Source organism: Equus caballus, chromosome 6 (assembly GCF_041296265.1).
Source record: "Equus caballus isolate H_3958 breed thoroughbred chromosome 6, TB-T2T, whole genome shotgun sequence".
NCBI classification, from domain to species: Eukaryota; Metazoa; Chordata; class Mammalia; order Perissodactyla; family Equidae; genus Equus; species Equus caballus.
In genome coordinates, this window is record NC_091689.1 from 87,049,482 (window position 1) to 87,074,799 (window position 25,318).

A 25,318-nucleotide genomic window follows, 5' to 3' on the forward strand; every position below is an offset into this window, starting at 1 on the left:
AATCTATCAGCCCAGGCACCTACGAGCCAACAAGTTAATTTGTCCATTAATTCTAATGGGACTTGCATATGTTGAAAAATTACCAGTACTGACTGACTTCTGATGCTGACCTAGCAAAAGGTTGAGTATTTATTAGATGGGATGGGAAAATTTGGGATTATTTATCCTCATGGCAGCAGTTTGGGGAGGAGGATTATTTATTATATTTATACTGAATTATGCACTTTTTCAATAAATACTTATTTATGTGGATATCTGAGTCTAATTTCTAGGCTTGGTTGGGAAAAAGGAATAGAATGGAAAAATAGGGCCAAGGGACTACAATGTGCATCCTTCTGCTCTGCAGGGCTACAGTGCAGAGGGACATTTCCTCACCACCCCCTGGTGTGCAGAGTAACTGGGATCTTTTTGGTCTTAATCGCTGTATGGCTAAACAAGTTGAATGGGACTACAAGGGGTTGAGATTAGGAAGTGGGGCCCCTAAGTGAGGCCCCTCTCTTGCTCCCTGACCCAGTGCCTCCTTCCTTTCTTTCTTGGCCAAGAGTGTATTTGGCCAAAGACAGGAGTCCCGATCACTGAAGGATCGAAAGTCAGAGCTGTTTTGGGCACAAAGGGCATTCCAGAAAGATGGAGGTAAATCTCACAAACTAATGGGATTCTCCTTTAACGGACATCTGTGGGCCCCTTCAGTGGGGGATTTGGTTACCCAAGGGGAGTTAAGCTGCCTTTGAAAGCAAGCAGGGGAAGGGGCTAGTGACTATTCCCCTTCCTTTTCTCCAGAGTCACAAGATCAAAAAAGCATGGGCTTTGGAGTTAGATGGACCCAGGTTTATATCTTGGTTTTGCCACCAACCAGGTGAGTGACAGTGGGCTAGTTATATAACTACTCACCCTCCCCCCAACTTATAGCTCACAGCTCCCCCTGGAAAATCTAAGTGACAGGAAAAGCTGCTCTCAACAGGGAGGTAAAAAGAAACATGACAAGAGGGGCCTATTGGGGTGGATGGAAGACAGGCCACGATTTGCTGGCTTCAATCCTACGTGGCCTGCTGGTGTCTCCAAGGACATTAGTCTTTGTAAGCAGAGAAGTAAAGAAGTTCAGAGAGGAAGCATTTCCAGGTCAGCACAAAGTTTATTAGCCACTTCTGCTCAGAAGGGCCTCTTTCTGCCCAGAACTGTTCCTCTGATGTACCAGGCAGGAAACAGCCACATGTAGAGGACCTCACTTGAATTCACATCTCAAGTTATACTAGAAGCATATCTTACAGCAAGGGCAGTTGTCCTGGGGTTCTCTGGCAATGGCTAAGGTGTGAAGTTGTTCAGAGCCCCATGATAAACTTTCAGGGTTTTAGTTCCAGGAACTTGGTCTTTGCCCAGGTCTATGCTCAAGGAATAGAAACCCTCCTTTCAGGTAAACAATATACTGTACAAAAGAAAGGGGATGATATCTTAATAGACAAATATCTAAGCCCCAGGGCTTCTCTTCATCTGTAAAAATACAAAATTCTATCCAAGACTATAAAAAACAATTCCTAAATTCCCAGCAACCCTACTACCATCCCTGGCCCCAGGAGTGATTCGTCTTCTAAGAGTTGGGGAAGTGAAGACTAGGCAGAATAAGTTATTGTACAAAGCCTCACAGGCACATTTGATTGGCAGGCTCACTTTCAGGGGAGGAATGGGTGTGGCCAGCTTGGGGGGCAGGGGAGGAGATTGGTAAGGCGAGGAGGTCTGCCTCCTATTCCCTTCTGCAGAGGGGAACTTCACATGGTGGGCTGGGGCAGAACGCCCTCAGTCCCAGTGGGAAAAGAAGAAATTTAGGACTTGAGGCAGGAGTGAGGGGAAGAAGAAAGGAAAAGGTTATCCTAGACAGGAGGGACCAGAAGAGAGACATGGAGTCCTAGCACGTATCTCTGTTCCTCACCGAGGGCCAATGCTGGTGGGCACCAGGTTAGCCCTACCAGCTATTAAAATGTTGAAATCCTTTTATACTGGAAAGAAGCCACTGCCCTGAGCTCTCAAAGTACATCCCAACTGTCCTGGCCTGCCCCCAACCTCTACACCACCCAGCACAGCAGGCAGCCTACAGGATCCTAGTTAGAGCCAGGGTCGACACTTGTTCTGCTTCACTGGCACCCCTTCCTTACCCATATTATGGTTTTAGCTCTCACTCCAAATCCTGGGGTTAACCCAACTTAGAAGGGCCCCATGCCTGACTTCCCATCCTTGGAGAGCAACATCATGACTTGAGGGGTAGGAGAGGCAAAAGATATGGAAGGAACAGAGGAAATGTAGTTCCTAGTAGTCAGAAGGAATCAAGGGCCCTTCCGTGTAGAAATGGCTGGGGTGGAAGATGTACGCCTCATCCTCGGTGTTCTGGCCAGCCAACAGCGGGTCACCATTTGGCATGATTTCTTCAATCTTCGTACTGTTTCTGAAAACTAGGTAGTCCAGAGAAGGAAGTCAGGCCCTGATCTTAGGAAAGGAATTCCCAACCCATCAGGGAGAGTGAGGGAGGATGGCAGCAGAGGCCCAGACAGGCCTGAGGGGGCACTTAGGCAGGGCAGAGGGAGGTACATCCATTTCCTAATAGAAGGAACCACAAGGAAATGAGCCTCTCTCCAGTGAGGAACTTAGAGCTCGGCCTTTTCTGTAATGGGTGAGGAAGGAGAGGTGGGGAAGGCAGTGTGTCCCCTCTTCCCCAGCCCCACCTTATCACTTACTTTCCATTTCCTCAGTGTTCAAGTGCATCAGATCATGGGGCAAATCAGGCTCGGGCTCAGACTGTGAAATACGCTCTAGAATAGGCTCCAGCTTCAGCTCTGGTCCCAGGTTTGGCTCTGGCACTCCTGATACTGCGGCTAGTGTGGAGTCCAGCATGGGCTCCAGATCCAGCCCTGCCTCCAGCAGTTGCTCTAATCCCAGGCCTAGCTCTGGCGCGGGCCCTGGTGCCAGCCCTTGGTCCAGCTCTGATGACTCCATGTCTGGGTCCAGCTTAAACTCCGGCAGTTGTTGCAGCTCATCCACCTGTCTGGATACCCCAGTGCAGACAAAGGGGCAGGGAGTTGTTCAGGTGAAGTGGGGAATGGCAGAGCAAGCAGAGCCTGTCTCTCTAGTCTAAGAAGGCAACAGAGCAGAGCGCTTAAGAGCACGGGCTTTGGATTCAGGCTTGCCAGAGTTTGAATCCTATCATTTACTAGCCAGGTGATGTCAGGTAAGTTACCTAACCTCTCTGAACCTCAGATTTATCATCTGTAAAACGGGAACAACAATACCTAATAATATTTGAGAGGCAGTGGGATGGTTCAAAGCAGGGCTTTGGAATCCGACAGACCTGGATCATTTATTAGCCATATACTTTAGACATAAGCCTCAGTTTCCTCAGCTGAAAATAGTAAAAATAGTGTCTGCCTCCCAGGACTATTTTGAAGATTCAACAAATAAAACAAACACAAAGCATTTAGCTCAGTGCCTGGCACATAATGAACCATTACATGTGGCTGTTACTATACCCTACTCAGATGGGTTCTCATAAGGATTAAATGAAAAAAATGTTCTAAGAAAATCCAGTACCATGCTTAGCATCAAGTAGATGTCCATTAACATCAGCGATTATGACTATTATTATGAGGGAACCCCTGTGGAGACAACTTAAGGATGGCAGCAGAAAAATAGAAGAGAGAGAGACTAGAAGAGCAGGAAAAATCCTGGAGGGCGAGAGAGTGTGGCTCAGTAGGAGAAAAGGCCAGAGTGACTGGAAATGGGCAGGGTCGGGTCATTATATCGGCTAAAAAGGGTTAGGGAGTTGGGCAAACAGTTCAGAGCTCACCTGTTAGAGACCATAATGAGCCTATGTTTCAGGTATTTCCTCTGTTCCTCAAGATTAACTGTAGGGGGCACACACAGGACCAGGGGAAGGTCAGTGGATTGGACACACAGCCCAAAGATCCCCTACTGCAGATGGTCCTGACAGGCATATCCCCCTACTAACTAGCAGTGTCCATGGACAGATGCCTTAACTTCTCTGGGTATGTTTCCCACGTTTGGAAGGAAGAAGTTGGATTTGTGGATGCCTGAGAATCCCTGCAATCTGCCAGTGAAGTATGTCAGTGATTCTCACCTGTCTCCTGGTAGTAGCGCCCAAAAGCCTCATCTCGGGGGATTCGGGGGTAGAGGAAGCACAGTGGGTTCTCGGGGATGTTCTCCTCAGTGAGCAGCTGGTAGTGGCGGATGATTTTGGTCAGGGGGAGTGACTGCAGCACCTCCTTGGTGAAGGGCTGCACAGAGTAGATGAGCACCTTATCTGGAGAGAGGATGTAGGAACGGGCAGGCTTGAGGGAAGAGGCTGGGCCTGGGAGCTCCCCACTTTGGCTGTCCACCCCCAAACCTGCTGAGGGATTCAGGACAGAGCCAGGGAAGCCAACGGCAGGCAGAGGGGCAGGAAGGAGAGGCTGTGGGAACAGCAGGGCAGAGCAGCTGACCATCATCCTGGTGTTCCACCCAGGAGCAGGTAATGCCCCCTTCCGATGTTTCACTGAAGCGCAGGAGAAAGGTGCCAGAGACAGTCTTCTTCAGCAGCCGGCGCTCCTGGCTCCGGCTCACAAAGCCCATGATGCGGCTGGAGAATGAAAGCAGCTGTGAGGCTCTCCTGCCTCCCTTAGGTAGAGAGAACGCACCGGGTTTTGGCTCTGCCCCTTCCAAACTGTTCCATCTTGGCCAAGTCACTTCACTTTACTGACAATATCCAGCTCCCAGGGTTAGAAGTGGTATCAGGATTCAGTGAGGTCACAGAGGTGATAAGCACCTTATAAAAGACCAAGTGCTGTGCACATGGGTAGGCAGTGTGGTGGAAAGGCATAGGCTTGGGGTCTGACAGGACTGGGTTCGAATCCCACCTCTGTCCCTTAGGTACATGCTTTAACTTCTCTGAGCCTTAGTTTCCTCACTTGAGGGTGGCAACGTCCACCACTTAGCATGGGTGTAAGGATTACATGAGAGAACTCATAAAGAGCACCCAGTAGGCTCTGGAACATGCTAGATGCTTGACTACCTTAGGTACATGCTTTAACTTCTCTGAGCCTTAGTTTCCTCACTTGAGGGTGGCAACGTCTACCACTTAGCATGGGTGTAAGGATTACATGAGAGAACTCATAAAGAGCACCCAGTAGGCTCTGGAACATGCTAGATGCTTGACTAATAGTGGTGACGAGTATTCTTGCAAATGTGAAGGGGTGTGACCTTGCACCAGTGTTTGCTCGCTCTCCCCGTTTGCCACATGAGGGCGCACAGAGTCCACTCTCAAGCCCAGAAAGGCAGCTGGGCCTGGGGGTGGGGATGGGGGTAGGAAGAGCGAGGCTGACCAAGGCCTCACCCATCATTCCAGAGATCCTTCAGGTGGTCATGTACCAGGTCCAGAATTTTGTCAAGCCATGTCCAGAACGGCAGCTTGCCAGGGGGGCTCTCTCGCTGAAGGAGGAATGGAAAGGCAGGAAGAGATGTGGAGTTGGCCCTGGTGTGGGGAAGGAGCGATGCAGAAAGGCTAGTGTTTGGACTGGGGGCTAGGATCTAGGTGCACAGGATGCAAGGAGTTACCTTAGTGAAGTCAGCCCAGGACAATGACGCATCCTCAGTCTTACAGTTCTGCCCTGTGGGCAGAAAGACAGTTCAGATGATGGAAGGAGGCAAGGCCGGGGGCCTGGGGTAGAAAGGATGGAGGGCCAGGGCAGACTAAGGCTAGGGCAAGGCTGAGAGAAAAGAAGGAGGTCAGTACCAAACAGCTTGTTCCTCAGCATGCTCAGCTGGTCCTGGTCGAGGCCTCGGCCGACGTAGGAGAGGAACTGCCAACTGAGAGCAGGGCCCAGCAAGCTCCAGGGGGCCTTGGGGGGACTGGAAAAGAACTGCTGATTCTGCAGGGGGGGAGGAAGGCAGGTGGCTCAGAAGCAGCGCCCTCACACCAAGCTGCTATACCCCTCCTCGCCTCCCTTCACCTGTGGGCCCCTCCTCCTACCTGGGGGTTTGAGCTGAGCAGATTGAACCAGAGAACCGAGGCCCAGGCAATTGAGAGTTGGTTCATGTTAGAAATAATCACCACAGGGAGGCAGTCCGTCTGGGGAGAAGACAGGAGTCACCAAGAAGGGATATGTTCCTAGCTGCAGACATTTGGTAGGAGCAAGGGGTAGTCTCCCACGCTGAGAGGCTTCTGGTTAAGCCCCCCCTTATGCCTTCTCCCAAATCTGCTTCATCTCTCCCTGCCCTTCATTTTCACTCACTTTCAGTTCCTGCTTCAGACCCTGGTAGGCGTATCTGACCGTGAAGCTGATAATATGCAGTTCCTCTGTCACACCCAGCAGCCCCTGGCAGCCAAAGACACAGCGATCAGAGGGCCCTTTGGCAAGTTCCTCCTGCCCCCCAATCTCTGTCCACGCCTCACCTTATTGCTGCCCTTTCCTGAACAGGAACGTTGCTCCACCAGACTCTGTGAATGAAGGAGAAGGAGAGAGAATGCCAGAGTAGGGACTCCAGAGTTCCTGGAAGCCCTGTTTTGCCCTCCACACTTCCCAAAGCCTGGGAACTTCCCCCAGCCCCTGTTCTGTTGGACTAGAAGCTTAAGCTATGAACTCTTCTCACCAGGTAGCTGAAGTCCCAAATCAAGCCTTGACTCTGCCCTTTCTCAGGGGTCAAAGTTTTCTGGCTTGAGGTCAGAATGTTGAACTTCCGGAAGCTATTCCAGGAGGAAGAAGATATATGGAGGACGGGAGCAGAGTTATTCTAAAAACTCAGCAGGAAAACAACAAAAGTTCCACTTGATTTCAGACCTCCCCTTCTCCCTTTGTCCATACACCACCCAAGCCAACCTCATCCTTGTTTGTGCCCCCATCAGGGCTGCCACATGTGCGGTTGTCAGATCACACAGTGAATAAACGTTTGCAGCATCCTCGTCAGGCACCTACCCTTGTGTTTGAGGAGGATTCCTGAAAAGAAATATTAAAAACAAATCACTGTGAAGCAAAACAGTGTAGAAGTTTAATTTGTCTTTGGGATCAGACAGACCTGGGTTCAAACACAAATCTGCAGCTCACTAGCTACGCAGCCTTGCACAAGGCACATAATCTCTCTGAGCTTGTTTCCTCCTTTGAATGGTGCATTGATAATACCTAACTCATGGGGTTCCTATAACAATGAAATGAGTACTTGACGAGCGCCTATCACATAGGAAGTAATCAAGAAAAGGGATGAGTTATTATTTCTATGAGTCAGGAGTCGAAGGGGGAAGAACACAGCCCCAGGGCTCCATTGTGAAGAGTAGGTATCTCCTCTGACCCACTAACCCATGTCCTGGGTACCCCTTGGTCCCACCCTTCACCTGCCCGGCGATCTTACCTGTCAATGGAGACTTCTGCAGTCAGTGACTCATTGCCTTCCTGGAGTCTCACCAGCAGCCTGCGGGGAAGGGAGGTGGATAGGGGAAAGTGGTCAATCTCAATCTCCTGGACAGACCAGATGTTGACAAAGATAAGGGAAGAGATTAGAAGAGGTAGGTGGATTGAGGGGAAAAGAAAAGAGACAGCCAAGAGTGGGAAAAGGTGTAAAGTCAGAAAGTGAACAGCATCAGGGCTGGAAAAAGGAAGCAGGCATGAGTTCTGAAATGCCAACCTTGTTCGGACAGTGAACTTGCTCCCAGTCTTGAGGATGAGGGGTCGATGGGGAGTTTGGGGCATGCAGGGCTGGGTTTCTACCACAAAGGCTCTAGGGAGAGATGGAGAGAATACAGAGCTCACTATCTGGAAGAATGGCTCCCCTTGTTCTTTCCCTCTGCCCTCCCCAGAGGTCCCTCCCGGGCCTCTAGACCTGTGGAGCAGACACTGTAGCAACTCTGTGACCTGGGCCTTCTGCAGGTCCACCCCTTTGTGCAGAGGATCTTCCTGATAGCTAACCAGGTGGCTCAGTCCCTTCAGCTCCTTCAGCAGCTGCCGCAGGTGAAACAACAGCTTTGCTCCAGCTGTGAACCTGGGTGACAGAATCCGAGGGAGAGAGAATCAGGCTCCGAGAGCTCTCCTTTAACTATGCGGACGGTCAGGAACTGATTGGGACAAAAAAAAAGAATCCAGGAAGCATATGAAAGATATTCAACATGATTCACAATCCAAAAAATGAAAATCAAAGCTACTTTCACATATAAAGCTGGTAAAAGATCTATTAACGTAATAAAGCGAACTTTCATATGATGCTTGATATATACAATTTATTCTAAGTGCTTACACCTATTAATGCATTTAATCCTTACAACAACCCTATGAGGTAGGTACTATTATTATGCCCATTTTACAGATCATAAAACTGATGCACAGAAAGGTTAAGCAACTTGCTCAAGGTCATAAAACTAGTAAGGGATGAAGTTGGATGTGAGCCCAGGCAGTCCGGCTGTACAGGCAGTACTTTTAACTCCTATCCTTTACTATCTCCATAATACAAAATAATAATAATAGGCAAAGTAGTGAGAGGAAAACAATCACACACTACGTATAAGCAAACAGATTGGGATGGCAGTTTGGAACTATTTTTTTAAAAGCCTCAAAAAATGAGCATACATTTTGCAGTATTCCATTTCTAAGATATATCTTATGGAAATAATCAGACAAATGTATGAAGAAGTTCACAGCTTTGTTATTTGTAATAGAAAAATTAGAAACAATTAGTATTGGGTATATAAATTATGGCACATTAACATTATGGAATACGATGCAACCATTAAAAATAATGATATAGGAGGCTGGCCCCACGGCCTATTGCATAAGTATGGCATGCTCCACTTTGGCAGCCCAGGTTCTCCAGTGTGGTTCCCGGGTGTGGACCTACACAACTTGTCAGCTATGCTGTGGCAGTGACCCACATACAAAGTAGAGGAAGATCAGCAAGGATGTTAGCTCCAGGCGAATCTTCCTCAAGCAAAAAGAAGAAGATTGGCAACAGGTGTTAGCTCAGGGTGAATCTTCTTCAGGAAAAAAAAAGTTACAGGCTCAAATTTTAACATGAAAAAATGTCCAAAATTATTAAATTTTAAAAAGTTACAAGACAGTACACATATGATATGATCTGACTTCTATTTAAAATAGATGTATACTTGTGTATACCCATAGGGAAAATCTGGAAAAATCTATTCAAAAGCCCTAACAGTGGGTATCACTACATGATCAGATTATGTAGGTGGATGATTTTTGCTTTCTTTTCTCTTTTAAGTTGTCTGCAATTTTTTCAATTGGTATACATTTATAATCAGAAAAAGCAATAAAGCTCCTTCTATTAAAAACAATGAAAGAAGGGCTGGCCCAGTGGCGCAGCAGTTAAGTTCACATGTTCTGCTTTGGCAGCCCGGGGTTTGCTGGTTCGGATCCTGGGTATAGACATGGCACCACTTGACAAGCCATGCTGTGGCAGGCATCCCACGTATAAAGTAGAGGAAAATGGGCATGGATGTTAGCTCAGAGCCAGTCTTCCTCACAAAAAGAGGAGGATTTGGTAGTAGATGTTAGCTCAGGGCTAATCTTCCTCAGAAAAAATAAATAAATAAATAAATAAAAACAAAAAAACTAACAATGAAACAGAGGATCAACACAATAACACCACCACCACCACCAAAAAAAGGTATATACTTTAACCTAGAAATACCACTCCTGGCACCTTACATCATAGAAAGAATTAAGGATGTAAATGAAGATGTGGCTATGAGATTATTTACTGCAGCACTGTTTAAAATAGCAAGAAATCATTCACAGGCATGGTTTGTCAACCCCTATACAAGATGATGGATACGTTTGCAACTGCAATATAAATCCTGATCCTGTACCCTAAGCCCTATACACCTGTTTTCAATTTACCTGAACAGTTGTGGTATATATATATATATATATATATATATTTTTTTTTAGGAAGATTAGCCCTGAGCTAACACCTGCTGCCAATTCTCCTCTTTTTGCTGAGGAGGACTGGCCCTGAGCTAGCATCTCTACTTTATATGTGGGACACCTGCCACAGCATGACTTGATAAGCGGTGTGTAGGTCCATACCTGGGATCCGAACTGGTGAACCCTGGGCTGCCAAGCTGGAATGTGTGAACTTAACCACTGTGCTACTGGGCCAGCCCTGTGGTATATTTTTAATAGTTTAAATTATAATGAATTTTCTCATGAGAAAACACTTAAAACAGTAGGTATTTTTCAAGTATGTTGAAAGACACATTAGTTATTTTTTTCTACACCACAATAAAATTAATATAAAATAAAGAGTTTACTGGAAAAAAATAGCAAGAAATTAAGAACAACCTAAATGTCCAAATATAGGAGACCATTAAATTATGTTACCTCCATATAGGGAACTATGATGCAGCCATTAAAAGTAACATGGGTACATACTATAATATACTGCTAAGTTAACAAAAAAAACAAACCCACAGGTCTAAAATAGTTTGAACAGTATGATTCAATTTTTGTTTAATAATATTATAGTAGCTACATCTGAGTAGTAAAGTAATAGGTAATTTTCTTTCCTTTTTTTTTTTTTTTCCTGGCATTATATTCATTGCACTAAAAAAAAAAAGTAGAAAATATATTTCTCGAGTGATTAAAAAAGGAGAAACTAGACTGTGGATTAATCCATTACTTTCACCAAAGCAAAGACTGGGCTCTGGGCTCCCTGGGTGGTGACAATGAAGAGCAGAGGGTAGCTGCAGTCAGACGAGGGAGCTGGGATCATTCTGGGGAGCAGAGGTTAAGGAGAGCAATACCTCTTGCCATATATAGGGCATTACACCTTACAAAGCACAGCAGGGTGGCTAGGGCTAGGGCTGGGCCAGCATGAGGGTGGGGAGGTGCTCTCACCAATTCTCCAGTTGTTCCAATCCTCCGTGCATGGGGCCTCCAATGCAGGCCTTCTGCTGCTGGACTTTCCACTCCTCCAACTTGGGCAGCAGTAGCTCGACTAGGGTAGTTAATCGGCCCAGAAGTGCTTTGGAGTCATCCAGCACCTCCTGGGAAAGACACAAAGTGAGTGTGAACACCTCTCACCATCACCCTCCACCATCCAACTGGGGATGAAGAAACAAAGAAGTCAAGGCTAAGAGGCCAGGGCTCCCAGATCCCTCATTGTCCCCAGTTCCCTGCTGCCCACTCCCTGTGTCCTCTGCCTCCCACCTTTCTCCTTTTGTCCAGTTCATTGAGAGTTTCCTGTAGAAGCTGCTGCTGTCTGATCTGACGGGGGTCCGAAGAGGGTGTCTTCACTGGATGGCAGGGGCAGGGGTAAGACAAGTGCTCAGACAGGGCCCCTTCCCTTCCTGACCAGACCTCAGTCAGAGTCAGGATGGGGGATTTGGAAGGGAGAGGAAGGAAAATCAAGGAAGCATAGGCACCTCTGGGCCCTCACGTGAAGTCTGAATGGTCATGCTTGAACCAGAAGCCCATTCAGTCTGCTAAGGCAGTTTGCCGTGCATCTCCTCCAACATTCACTACTGCCCCTCAGCCACCCCTCCGGATGACCTCCACGACATACACTGGCACTTCCACCTTTGCATTGCAGCGGGACTGGAGCCAGTGAGGTGTAGCCAAAGGTAATTACTGCTTACTGGTGCCCTTCCCTTCTGCTCTCTTCCACCCATACCTCCCAGCATCACCTGTCTTTCTCCCACCCCTCAATGTGCTTCCTACCTGAGGTATTATATCGGAAAAGGAAGACATCCTGCTGGTCTTTCAGTTGGCTGATAGATTTCACCAGCTTCTGTAGATGGGATGAGACCCAGATGAGGCTGCTTTCACGGGAGGAGGCAGGCTGAGCCCTGCCCATCCTGACTCTTGCCACATCAACCCACCTCCATCATAGCCCTTAATTCCAGGATCCGGGATTCAATCTCATGCTGCTGGCTCTCCACAGGTGCTTCAAGGGCTGGCTCTTCTTGCTCCTGAAATAAGAGGCTCTGAGCACATTTCAACTCTTGACCTTTCTTTCATCTCTGAAATCCAGGCCTGAAATTATCCCACAGGATGTGAGGGGATCTTGTTTGAGACGAATTTCCCGAGTCCTTTCCATGGTCCCTCTCTACTCCAGGAGTTTTCAACATCATCACCAAATTGTTCTTACCAACTGAGCCTTCTGAGCCTGGATCAGAATTCTTTTTTCTTCCAGAAGAAGATTAAAGATCATCTCAGCCAATTGGGTAGGGCCCTGGGGAAAGGCCTGTAAGTAGGAAAAGAGAAAGGATTGATTGAATTAAACTGCCTTCAATGAACTACCATCCCAGACCCTCCCCACCAGTGACCCCAGTACTTCCCCCTCCTTCAGGGCCCTTCCCCTTTTCACCACTGGTACCCCAAACCCTAGCCACTTCCTAACAGGGTCATCTAGACTCTGCCCTTCTCTCTGATAGCAATCCTTCAAGTCCAGACTCTGTCCTCCTTTCCCCAGGTCTGCCTCTGTCCCTCGCACCTCCAGGTCCTGTTCCATACCCTAAACTGTACTGCTCTACACTCAGTTCCCATTCCTACTTTGTTATTCCCAGTACCTGAATGTCCCGATAGAATTTTCGCAACTTGTGCCGTAGCAACAAGCACTCAGGGTCCTGGCTGCAGCGGCCACACTCAGAGGTCAGTTGGTCCAAGAAATGGAAGAATAGCATGTTAGCCTTGGAATCATCGTTGCCCAGTACAGCTTCTTTCCTGGGAACCGGGAATAACAAGGATTAGCATCTCTGCAGGTTGGCTACTGTGTTCAGGCCTTCCAACCCCTCCCAGCCCTTGGTGTCTCCAGGATCCTGGGGGCTCAGAAGAAAGAAACCACTTTCCTCATCCCCCGCAACTCCCCGAAGGCCTCACCAGTTCTGGTCTTCAATCCAGACAGCCAAGTGCTGTCGAATGTCCATTGGCAGGAGGATATTTGAGTAGAGCTCGTACAGTTGATCCTGAAATGGGCTGTCGAGATTCTGTAGCATCTCCCATTGCGCCATTTGGGGTCTGAGTCTGAAGGATGCAGGTTCTCAATTGGAAATTTTGCTGGACTAAATCATCCACAGTCTCATGATTTTTTATTATTACAAATTAAAAATTTTTTAATTATACAGGTAAGAAAAAATACAAACAAAAATTAAAGTCTAGATTGACTCCACTCCCGATCTTGCTCCCTTCCCCTCCTCTCCAGAAGCAACCAATATTATCAGTTTGGTGCATATTCTTTCAGGGAGCACTATTTAAGAGCTCCAATATCTGAGCCCTTTTTATTTAATGGTAATTTTCAAACACATACCAAAGCAGAATGAATAGTACAAGGATCATCCATGTACCCATCATCCAGCTTAAACAAACATTGATGATACTTCCACCATCTTTATTTCATCTATCTCCCCCAATGAATTTATTTTAAATTTATTTGTTTGTATTTGTATTGGTTTTTGCTGGAACATTTAAAGATCAGTGTGGGTTACAAGTATTTATTTCAGCATGATCCCTGCTGGCCCCAAAGCTTTATCAGGGGCTGAAACTTCCTTGGAGTTAAGGTACACTCTACACACTGCTCTCCATGTAGGAAGGAGGAGCTCCATTCTAGAAAATATTTATATACTGTGCAAGGAGTCGCTCAATCTCTAAGATTGTGACACTTTTATTATCTTTGTCAGTCTCTGATTCTTCAGGTGGATTATCAACTTTGGAGAGACCCAGAAATTTCACTCAAGACTGGTTTTTCCTTGTCACCAAGCTGGCTGGGCAGAGACTCTCTCTCCCTTCCTTTCCCCACCCACTGCCATCTGTCAGTTGAGGAAATTAAAACACATTCTTGCTGCTGCCTGAGCCTAACAGAAAAGAATAAAGGCACACATCTGTGGTCTAAAAGAGGTCACATGATTTTATGACAAATCAAAGAAACATGTTTGAGGTGGAAGAGATTATTTTTATCAGTATGAATAATCACTGAGCTGCCTTTCTACCTGCGGGAGGTAGGAGGAGGGGAAGGAAGGGATCGGGCACCTTATTGTCCATTTTAATCCTTTTAGTAGTGCTTGACTTTTCTAACTATGTACGTGTATTGCTTTTTAAAAACAAATGACAAGGCCCCAGTTCTCAAGGAACTAATGGGCTGGTATTAAAAGAGCAAGGTGGCAAGTAAACCCTGAGGTTTAAATATGAAACAAACCCTGGTCTTCCCAAATGGATTGCAAACACTAAAGCTAAGGGCTGTAACACTTAAGTTTTTGACCACTTATCCCCCACTCTCTTAGGCATATATTTTGTGCTCAATAAGCTTTCATGAAATGAACTGCATTTTGTATGTGACCTTACGCAAATCGTTTCACCGTTCTGTACCTTACACTTTTTAACATAACAAGTAAGGATGATAAACCCTATCTATCTTTAGACATTGTATTTTTGTGCGGATCAAAATTAGCCCAGAAATTAAAGTGCTGGCTAAGACACTGAATCTATGCAACAACGCCAGGTTCTAGGTTTTGGAGGCTGCCAGGGGAGTTTTGAGAGGGGGATGTTGGGAAGCTAGGCTGGACAGGATGGGGAGATCAGGATGCAGCAGGCGACAGCTCTTATTTCAACCTGGGGACAGAGGCTGACCCTTCCGGAGCGCACCCTCCAGGGCCTGCTGCCCTTCCCAGAGAGGAACTCGCGCCCCCACCCGCACCCCCGCGCGCGCTCGCAGGGCCGTACCTGGTTAGGGTGTCCAGCCCAGCTCGCTCTGGAGGTTCTCGTCCAGGCTTCCGGTTCCCAGCAGGAGCTCGGGACCAGGACCTCCAGCCCCACCCCCGGCTTCGGTCCGCCCTCGGGCCCGCCCCTTGGAGCAGACTTCAGTGAGCGGCCGACCCTCACCAGGCCGTGAGTTCATTGGCAGTCCTATAGCCCCTCCCCACCGCGCGGGGCGGGACAAGCGGAGCCGAAACCACGCCTCCAGCTCCAGCGATTGGTGAGAAAGCTCAAGTAAGCCCCGCCCCATATTTGCGGAGGGAGGAATCCTATTAACGGAATAGCCGGGGACTGCAACAGCTGATTTCCGAGAACTTGCACCACGGCTTCTGAATCGAGACTGGCTTGGGATCCTGGAGGCACTAAGGGAGGAAGAGGTGGGACCAGAATTTCGAGACTTTGGGATAGGAAGGGGAGGGCTGAAGTAATAAAAAAATAATAACTATTTACTGATGGTACCATGCGAAGCATTTTAGGTTCATTCCGTCGTTTTTAATTTTCACAAAACCCATTGAAGTGAAAATCATTATCCTCACTTTAGAAATTTAAAAAACTGAGCTTAGAGAAAGAAGTTATTAGTCAGTGATCATTGAGGTTCTAACAAGTGAAGCATAGATTCAAAACCAAATCCTCTGACTCCAAACCCCAAACTTTAAAATTCCTACATTTTCCAGCACTGCCTTCCTCCTTGATAACAAATCAGAGATTTGGATTTTTGAACAACCACATACAGCTTGTCAGAATATTAGATTTATTCACTCTGTGTTTACTACCTTCTTTTACATCCCAAGACTCGCATCCCAGAGTCTTAAACCACTGCTTGTTGTATGTACAGCCCACCCCCAGTAAGGAGTTGGAGTTACTACTTCTGACACCAAAGGGGTCATGGTAGTTGTTTCTTCCAGGTCACCCACACCTGAGGTGCCCCTCAAGCGCTCCTCGCTGGTCTCTGGCAAAGGAGTGTTTGCCTGTTTTTCATTGTAATACTGGATCAAGCGTTGAACTCCGGCCTTCACTGCAGGTTTAAGTGCAGCACTGATCGCTAGTCCTGTGGGCCCTCCTGACAGTCCAGCCATGGTCGTTAGAAGGTCATAACCCAGATCTATGACCCCATCTTGACCTCGTTCCTTGGCCTTGTCGGAGCAGTTCTGAGCAGCGTAATACAAAGCTGTGCCCAGGTTGTAGAAGGTTCCAACTCCTGGCAACAGCTGAACTATATTGTGCACACTTTGCTCCTGCTCGTGTTCACAGTCCTTGTTGGGGAGGGAGCGCCGGGCCCTCTCTTGGCCTGGCTGCTCCCTGGCCAACAGCTGCAGAGCAGAGACCAGGGCATCCGCTGACACCGCCCTCCCTGTGCTTCTTCCTTTCTCCAGCCCTTGAAGATGTCTGATGAGGATCTGTGTAGCGTTTACACCGCCCTCGCGGACGAGCTGAAGCTGCAGGGCCCGTACATCAGCCTGGCAACCAGCTTCCTCCAAGGCGATCATCAGTGAGAGGCCTATGAGGAACTTGGGTAGAGGGGCCATGTGGGTGAAGCCAGGCAGGGACTTTGGGAGCAGGGTCTGGCAGGACAAAGGGTCTGAGGAAGATGGCCAGGATCCCGAAGCTGAGGGAAGGAGCCTCAGGACATTTGTCTGGTTTCCATGTGGAGCAGCATGAGCAGGGCCTAGCAGGAGGTAGCAAACGAGCAGCTCAACTGGTATCATGAGTCTGAGGCCACGCATATCTGGAACAGAGTGCCCTGGAGAGGGGAGAAACCAGAAACACACAAACCATGCCCCTAAGGCCTGTGGTCCAGGAGGAGCCCAGGACTCAGGGCACACCCCATCCATCACCTCCAGGCTTCTGGTTCTTTTTAGATAAACGCCTAACAGTAAATGCAACCCGATTGTTTCCACTTGTCTTCCTCCATTTTCAGGTCATCAGAAACTTCCTCTGCCTTATTTCCACCCATTTATAGGGGGCCCCAAATTACCACACAGTCCAGGTGAGAAGGGAGACTGCCTCAATAGGCTTGGTAGTTCCTCGATCCTGCTCCTGAAGTTCTGCCCACTTCTCTGTCCCACAAAGAAAAGTTAATTGCTTTCTCCTATGATCAGTAAGAGACGTAATCTCTGCAAATATTTGTCCACTTGTACTGGCTGCTCAAACCTTGTCCCCTTGCCACACATTCGACCTCAATACCTAAGTCCCTGTGCTTTCGCATTTCCTAGAGGTCCTTGCCACATTCCCACTCTAGCTTATAATAGGAGCCAGGAGACCCAGAATCAGAAGGGGTTAGATGCCTATGATTCTCTCTTATTTTATTTCTCTTTTCAGTTTAAAAATATTAGCAAGCTACGGCATTTGGTTGGGCATTTAGTACAGGGTAGATGAATGGGAAAAAGGTTAAAATGTCTCTCGTGCTTAGTACATATTATATGTACAGTATACGATAACTGAAAAAAAGACAAGAAAAAAGGGAAAATGGAAGAATAAACAGAGACTGAGAGCTACTAAGTGGAGAGGGGCAAGGCTAACACTAGTCACATGTGGGTTTTAGCACTGGGATGAGATAAAGAACATACATCTGTCCTAAGTAGTCTCCAGTATTTCTAACTACTTATTGTGTCCCATCCTTGAACACAGTCCTGGGAAAAGAGACTTGTCGCCTAGGTGACATTGAATATCTGAAGTAAACCTGGACAAATTCCTGAATCAATTTCTTGTAAAGCACTTCAAAATAATCGTGGGACATTTGATAAATAATATTGTCATCATCCATAGACACTGAGAACCTCTCAACTTGACAGCAAAAGCTTTGAATTGTATCACCAGTGACATGGGAGATGGCTTCTCAGCAAACTCAATCACTATCTGCACTCAGCGGTAGACCAGCCACCCCAGTGGGTATGTTTGCCACCATCAATACATCCCTCAGAGTGAGTAGCTGAGTGTTGGATTTATCCAAGCTCCCCTGCGGGTCCCCCCAGATCCCTCAGAATGACCTTAGTATTGCTGACACCTTCTTCCTCGATGTGCTTTTTACTCTCATGGATGAGGGTTTTGGTGGTGTCCTTTCCTCCCATCCTCACAAGCTCAAGTTGCAGAATGTGGGCCTCAGTTGGGCAGCCAGCCTCCTCCAGGGCCACTTCCAGAACCAAGGTGGATAGGTACTCAGGCAGAGGGGCTAAGGAGGGGCTGTGTGCAGGAGATCTTGGCAGGTCCTGGGGTCTGGGAGAGGGATCTGGTTGGAGAATGTGTTCAGAGGATGCCCAGTTTCTGTGAAAGAGGGCTGGAAGGTCAGCACCCCTTTCTGGGCATTTCTTGGAAAGGCAGCCACTGAGGACAAGACACAGCAAAGGAGTAGCACAGCCTGGCTCATGGTGGGTCAGCAGGAACAGGCCTGTTGGAAAGAAGCAGTGCTCAGGTTCGGAAGTGTGGAAAGGCTTGGGATGAAGCAACGCCAAGACTGGGCAGAGCTAGGAAGTGTCTTAGCCCTTGGAAACTTCAGTCACCCTGGACATACCTCACTCCCACTCTTAAACGCTGTGGGAGATCCTCAGTGTTTTGAGGAAGAAACAAAATGGTCCAATTATCTCCTTTGCTTTGGTATCTTCATGACCTGATGACTGTTTTGATTTCTTTTTTTTACCCCACCTTCTCCCTTACTCCAGGCAGAATCATGAGAAATCCAGAATGCCAATGACTTGCAAAACAGTGAAGGACATAGCATTTGCAAATATTTATGTGTCTCTTTCCACCTCAGACTTTGTCCTCCTCACCTTTGCCCCATACTGACAAATAGGCCTTTCTTTCTTCGGCCCTGTTGGTCTTGCCCCATATCCCTATTGTCCCTAGACCTATACATGAGATGAAGAGAAGTTCCTCTGTACCTTCTGAGGGGGAGAAGGGGGAAGGCAGCAAGGCTGATGATCTCTGGGAAGGGATCTTCCCCAGAGTTCTCCTTATTAAAACAGTTCTTCTAGGGCCAGCCCCGTGGCCCAGTGGTTAAGTTTGCGTGCTCCACTTTGGCGGCCCAGGGTTTCACCAGTTCAGATCCTGGGCACAGACATGGCACCACTCATCAAGCCATGCTGAGGCGGCATCCCACATGCTACAACTAGAAGGACCCACAACTAAAAATATACAACTATGTATCAGGTGGCTTTGGGGAGAAAAAAAGGAAAAAATAAAAAAATCTTTAAAAAAAAAAAACAGTTCTTATTAAAAGAATACATTGGGTGGAGGTGCAGGGAAACTGGACAGATTGGAAGGTCAAACCAAATCAGAGCAACTTTTACTTTCTCACTTTTCTTTTCTTTTCTTTTTTTTTTTGTGAGGAAGATAGGCCCCGAGGTAACATCTGTTGCCAATCTTCCTCTTTTTGCTTGAGGAAGATTGTTGCTGAGCTAACATCTGTGCCAATCTTCCTCCATTTTGTGTGGGATGCTGCCACAGTGTGGCTTGACAAGTGGTGCTAGGTCTGTGCCCAGGATCCGAACATGTGAATCCCAGGCCGCTGAAGTGAAGCTCGCGAACTTAACCGTGATGCCACTGGGCCAGCCCCAACTTCTTCTCACTTTTCCATTTCCAGTGCAAAACACAAATAAAACGTTCATCAGCTGGATAGTATCTCTTCCAAATCTAACCAAAACTCCAGGAACTGGACTTCATTTGGGGTTTAGGGGTAACTCTAGTCCAAAAATTAGGGGAAGACAGTATCTGATGCCTTCTAAAACTGGTACAAATTCCTACATATCATTACAGCAAAAAGTTTCCTCGGTGCTATCACTCACCTCTGATAGACAGCCAAAGGGAACAGGCCAGAGAAAGGGGCCCACAGTCCTTCCCTCTATTTCTTTCACCTCCCTCAGTTCCCAGCAGTGGCCCCTGAGAACTAAGAGCAAAGACAGAAGAAAGAAGAGGAGGAGGTCTGTAAGGGTACACTATCAAAACTGGAAGAAGTGAGAGCTGCGTGCAAAGGGGTCCGACACTACCTGAAATTACTAGACCCTAAATCCTTGGGGAATCCCTAGGACTCTATGGTTTCTGTGTAACAATGTAGCAAAGGGTAAAATATTTAATCCTTTTCTCCTAAGACCTATCAAAGAGCAAGAATATCTACTCTTACCACTTTTTCAGCATTGTACACAAAGTCCTAACTAGTGTAATGAGGAAAGAATAAAAAATTAATGGCATAAAGCTAGAAAGGAAGAAGTAGAACTATATTAAAAAAACAACATGCTTGTTTATGTAAAAAATCCTAAGGAGTCAAATTTTTTTTTCTTTTAAGATTTTATTTTATTTTTTTCCTTTTTCTCCCCAAAGCCCCCGGTACATAGTTGTGTGTTCTTAGTTGTGGGTTCTTCGAGTTGTGGCATGTGGGACGCCGCCTCAGCGTGGCTTGACGAGCAGTGCCATGTCCACATCCAGGATTTGAACTGACAAAACACTGGGCCACCTGCAGTGGAGCACGTGAACTTAATCACTTGGCCACGGGGCTGGTCCCTCAAATTTTTTTTTTAAAAACTACAAGAACTCATAAGTGAATTTCAGAAGGTGACAGGATAAAGCGTTAATATAAACAAATAAATTATATTTCCGTATCCTAGGAGGACACATTAAAAAGTTAACTTAGAAAAGCAATTCCAGTTAAAATGGTGTTTAAAAAACACATAAAATTCCTAAAAGAAGGAAGAAGATAAGGATGCTCACTTTTGCCACTTTTATTCAACATTGTACTGCAGGTTCTAGACACGGTAATTAAGCAAGAAAATAAAATAAAAGGCATCCATATTAGAAATGAAGAAGTAAACGATCTCAATTTGCAGATAACATGCTCTTGTATATAGGAAATCTCAAAGAATCCACAAAAGATTATTAAAATAAATGAGCTCAGCAAGGTTGTAGAATACAAGATCAATATACAAAATCAATTATTTGTATACATTTGTAATGAATAATTTGAAAATTAAATTCAGAAAATAATTCCATTTACAATAGTATCAAAAAGAATCAAATACTTAGGAATAAATTTAACCAAAGTAGTACAAAACTTGTACACTAAAAACCACAAACCATTGTCAAAAACATTAAAGAAGAACAAACTAAACCCAAAACTAGCATAAGGAAGGAGATAATAAAGATTAGAGCAGAAATAAATAAAATAAAGAATAAAAAAGCAATAGATAAAATCAATGAATCCAAAACTGGTTCTTTAAAAAGATCAACAAAATTGACAAACCTGTAGCTACACTGACGAAAAAAAAAAGGAAAGACTCAGATTACTAACATCAGAAAGGAAAGTGAGATGCACAGCAAAGGAAACCATCAACAAAATGAAAAGGCAACCTACCGAACAGGAGAAAACATTTGCAAATCATATATCTGATGAGGGGTTAATATCCAAAATATATAAAGAACTCATATAGTCAATAGCAAAAACACAAACAACACAATTTAAAAATGGACAGAGGATCTGAATAGACATTTTTCCAAAGAAGATATACAGATAGCCAACAGGTACATGAAAAAGTGCTCAACATCACTATTCATCACAGAAATGCAAATCAAAACCACAGTGAGATATCAGCTCATAACTGTTAGAACGGCCATTATCAAAAAGACAAGAAAGAATAAGTGTTGGCAGGATGTAGAGAAAAGAGAACCCTTATGCATTGTTGTTGGGAATGTAAATTAGTGACGCCACTATGGAAAACAGTGTGGAGGTTCATCAAAAAGTTAAAAATATAGCCAGCCCCAATGGCCTAGCAGTTAAAGTTCAGCACGCTCCGCTTCAGAGGCTCGAGTTCGCTTCTCAGGCATGGAACCACACCACTTGTCTGTCAGTAGCCATGCAGTGGCAGTGGCTCACATAGAAGAACCAGAAGAACTTACAACTTTACACAACTATGCACTGGGGCTTTGGTTGGAGGAAGGAAGAAAAAAGGAGGAAGACTGGCAGCAGATGTTAGTTTAGGGTGAATCTTCCCCTGAAAAAAAAGAAAAATTAAAAATAGAATTTCCGTGTGATCCAGCAATTCCACTTCTGGGTAGTTATCCAAAGGAAAGAAAATTCTAACTGGAAAAGATATATGCATCCCCATGTTCATTGCAGTGTTATTTACAATAGCCAAGACACAGAAGCAAACTAGGTGTCCATTGGTGGATAAATGGATAAAGAAATTGTGGCACATACACACAATGGAATATTATTCAGCCATAACAAGAATGAAATCTTGCCATTTGCAACAACATGGATGGACATTGAGGGCTTTATGCCAACTTGAATAAGTCAGACAGACAGATTACATGTAGAATCTTAAAAAAAAAAACCAAATTCATAGATACACAGAACAGGTTGATGGTTGCCAGAGGCAAGGGGTGGGGATGGATAAAATGGGTGAAGGGGGTCAAAAGGTACAAATTTCCAGTTATAAAATAAGAAAGCCCTGGGGAAGTAACATACATCATGGTGATTGTAGTTAATAATACTGTATTGTATATTTGAAAGTTGCTAAGAGAGCAAATCTTGAAAGTTCTCATCACAAGAAAAAAATTTTGTAACAATGTGTAGGGATGGATGTTAACTAGACTTGTGGTGATCATTTCACTATATACACAAATATCAAATCATTACATTGTACACCTGAAACTAATATAATGTTATTTGTCAATTATAACTCAATTTAAAAAGAAAAGGAAATGAAAGTGGGGACATTACTACTTATTTTACGGAAACAAAAAGGATTTTAAGAGGGTACTACCCCACCCAGACCTGCTGAATCAGATACTCTGAGGATGGGTTAAAACTTGTGTTTGAACAAGCCCTACAGGTGATTTTGATGTACACTCAAGTTTGATCATAGCTATTACACTGTTAAAGGTGACAAAGCACAGGTGGCGCTGGGGCTGGGCTGAATGGATCCTGAAGATCTAAATGTGAACAAGGCAGGACCCATGCTATTTAGGAGCTTGCAGTTTAGTGGGAAGAGTACCAAATGTGCTATAATGCCATAGGATTGGTGCTATAGCAGTGGAATGAACAGAGGCCAGCTGCCAAATTTTCTCCAGAGGTTCAAAGAGTAACCAGGACAGCTTTTCAAAAGAGGTGACAACTGAGCTGACTCTTGAAGGTAGAGGTTCATCAGGAAGACAGGTGGGGTGTGTGTGTGTGGTTGGAGCCTTCCAGTAGAGGGACTGACATGATCAGCTGATTAGGGGCATGAGAAAGCCTGCTTTTGGAGGATGGAAAGTGGTCCAAGATGAGGATGACTATGATATAGGAGGTGTGTGTGTGGTGTGGCCATGACGCTGCAAAGCTTGGCCAAGGCCAGGCATGCCACTCAGAGGCCATGCACTCTGTCCTGCAAACAGTGGGGAAGCAGCAAGTGGCTGGGACAGGGAAGTGATACAATCAACGTCATGTTTTAGAATGATAACTCAGCGGGCAGCGTGGAAGATGGACGTAGAGGAGGAGGAGATTAGAGCAAGGAAGACTAGCAGGGCAGCTGCTGCGGAAGCCTTGCTCAGAGAGGTGACAAGGAACAATTTGGAGGCAGAATCTAGAGTAGTCAAATTCAGAGAAACAGAAAGTAGAAGGGTGGTTGCCAGGGGCTGAGGGGAGGGAGAAAGGGGGAGCTATGGTTTAACGAGTATAAAGTTTCAGTTTTGCAGGATGATAAAGTTCTGGAAATGGGTTGCGCAACATGAATGCACTTAACCCTCCTGAACTGCACACTTAGAAATGGTTATGATGGTAAATTTGACGTTACGTGTTTTACCACAATTTAAAAAAACTAGCAAAAGGAAGTGAGAAAATTACTTCTTTAGTTATAAGAGGTTTTTTAGAATGAAGAAGAAAAAATTCTCAGATTGAGTGGACTCACAGGATAGCAGAAAATTGATGAAAAAAGACTCATACTTAATGTATTCGTCTGCCAGGGCTGCCATAACACAATACCACAGACTGGGTGGTTTAAACAACAGGAATTTGTTTCTTACAGTCTGGAGGCGAGAAGTCCAAGATCAAGGTGTTGGTTAGTCCTGAGACCTCTCTCCTTGGCTTGCAGATGGCTGCCTTCTTGCTATGCCCTCATATGGCCTTTCCTCTGTGCGTATGCACTCCTGGTGTCTCTTCCACTTCTTATAAGGACACCAGTCCCATTGGATTAGGATCCTACTCTTACGACCTCATTTAATCTTAGTTACCTCCTTAAAGACTGTCTCTCCAAATACAGTCACACTGGGGGTTAAGGCTTCAGCCTATTAATTTGGGAGGGGACACAATTCAGTCCGTATCACCTAGAGACATTATCATGTGATACTGAGAATAAAAACTATGAATAATAATTTGAAACATGGAAGGACAAAAATGCAGCTCCTCAGTTGCGACATCCACATTTCACGTGTCAGTAGACACATGGGGCTAGCGTGCGCCATATTGGACAGCACAGATATATAGAACGTTTTCATCAACCCACCAAATTCTGTAGGATAGCAGTGGTTTAAAAATTGTGGAAGAAGTCCTAAAACCCCTCAGATTGTGATTGACTCTATTTTAATACACCCCCAGGTCCCTCTTCCCCACCTTAATCAGAGGATCATCCTCATCCCGGCCATTTGGAATTTCAACAAGGACTGGTAAGATTTATGTCATCTCTGATTTTCAACGTGTGGACTAGCATATCTATGAAAGACTGCTGAACTATGCAACGTTCTTGCTTCGAGGGCCATCTGATCTTTGGGAAATCTAAACAAATTGTATGAGCCAGTGCCTAACAGAATAAAGCAAGCATATATGTGATTTAAGGAGTCACATGATTTTATTATGAAGGGAAAAATCTTTTTTTTTTGGGTGAGAAGATTCTCTTCACCAGCATGGATAATTGCAGGCTGACATAATCACAGTTGAATATTCCATTTCATATCTGAGGATTAGGACAAGAGAGTTGGTGATCATTTTTAATTGTTCAGTTTTTAAGTACCGCCTACTTTACGGATATTGGACTAGACGTTTAGTTGGATTTTGAACACCACACATACAGTTTGTCAAGAACTAGTACATATTCCTTCTGTGCATAACCCCTTTATATAAAGCGCAAGACTCCTAGGAACAGTATCTAAGTCATGGCCCTTGAATAAGGCCCACAGTGAGGAGGGAGCTGAGTTCACTTCTTTAGAAGTCTTGCCCTTGAGGCTGTGGTTGTTGTTTGTCACCCCTGGGCGATTCACATCTATGATGCCTCCCGAGCCCTCCTCCATGACCTCAGACAGAGGGGTGTTTGCCTTTTTTTGTCACAGTAACACTGGATCAGCTGCTGAACCTCAGCCTTCACTGCAGGTTCAAGTGCAGAGCTCACTGGTGGCCCATGGGTCCCCCTGACAACCTTGGCATGATCATCAGAAGGCCATAGCCCAGGTCCATGGCCCCATCTCAGCCTCATTCCTTGGGTTTACTGGAGTAGTTCTGAGCAGCAGAGCACAAAGCGATGCCCAAGTTTGTAGTAGACTCCCACTCCTGGCAATAGGTGGACCACATTGTATGCTCTTATTCCTGTCAACAGTCTGGGGTAGAGAAGGTACACCTTGCTTTCCCTGGATCAGGATGA

At 45.7% G+C, this 25,318-nt stretch overlaps 2 protein-coding genes and 1 long non-coding RNA gene across 3 annotated transcripts; 1 reads left to right on the plus strand and 2 right to left on the minus strand.

Moving 5' to 3' along the window:
* Positions 1-1,112: 1,112 nt before the first annotated feature.
* On the minus strand, positions 1,113-15,057 carry STAT2 (signal transducer and activator of transcription 2). Its single transcript, XM_001504841.5, has 24 exons — positions 14,694-15,057; positions 12,858-13,001; positions 12,548-12,701; positions 12,127-12,222; positions 11,858-11,947; positions 11,697-11,766; positions 11,187-11,272; positions 10,875-11,023; positions 7,849-8,007; positions 7,654-7,746; positions 7,381-7,440; positions 6,951-6,971; positions 6,628-6,721; positions 6,431-6,475; positions 6,270-6,353; positions 6,008-6,106; positions 5,771-5,906; positions 5,593-5,645; positions 5,372-5,466; positions 4,482-4,618; positions 4,121-4,303; positions 3,830-3,887; positions 2,724-3,031; positions 1,113-2,441 (listed from the first exon to the last, which is right to left on the minus strand). Exons 2-24 carry the CDS (start codon positions 12,986-12,988, stop codon positions 2,299-2,301), a joined length of 2,544 nt encoding a protein of 847 aa, XP_001504891.1. The 5' UTR covers positions 12,989-13,001; positions 14,694-15,057; the 3' UTR covers positions 1,113-2,298.
* On the plus strand, positions 15,001-24,513 carry LOC111774006 (uncharacterized). The gene is made up of 2 exons (XR_011440133.1): positions 15,001-15,103; positions 24,283-24,513. It is a non-coding gene; the product is annotated as an uncharacterized lncRNA (long non-coding RNA).
* Positions 15,455-17,794, minus strand: APOF (apolipoprotein F). The gene is made up of 2 exons (XM_070269219.1): positions 17,731-17,794; positions 15,455-16,467 (listed from the first exon to the last, which is right to left on the minus strand). Exons 1-2 carry the CDS (start codon positions 17,792-17,794, stop codon positions 15,506-15,508), a joined length of 1,026 nt encoding a protein of 341 aa, XP_070125320.1. The 3' UTR covers positions 15,455-15,505.
* Positions 24,514-25,318: the final 805 nt, after the last annotated feature.

Coding starts and splice junctions, on each gene's coding strand:
- STAT2 (XM_001504841.5), bottom strand. CDS start 12,988: ATGGCGCAATGGGAGATGCTACAGAATCTCGACAGCCCATTTCAGGAT. Junction 11,948..12,126: donor AGGCTCAGAAGGCTCAGTTG/GTAAGAACAATT, acceptor CTCTTATTTCAG/GAGCAAGAAGAGCCAGCCCT. Junction 6,722..6,950: donor AATCCTCCTCAAACACAAGG/GTAGGTGCCTGA, acceptor CTCCTGGAATAG/CTTCCGGAAGTTCAACATTC.
- APOF (XM_070269219.1), bottom strand. CDS start 17,794: ATGGGAGGAAAGGACACCACCAAAACCCTCATCCATGAGAGTAAAAAG. Junction 16,468..17,730: donor AAAGCACATCGAGGAAGAAG/GTGTCAGCAATA, acceptor TCCCCTCTCCAG/GGCACTCTGTTCCAGATATG.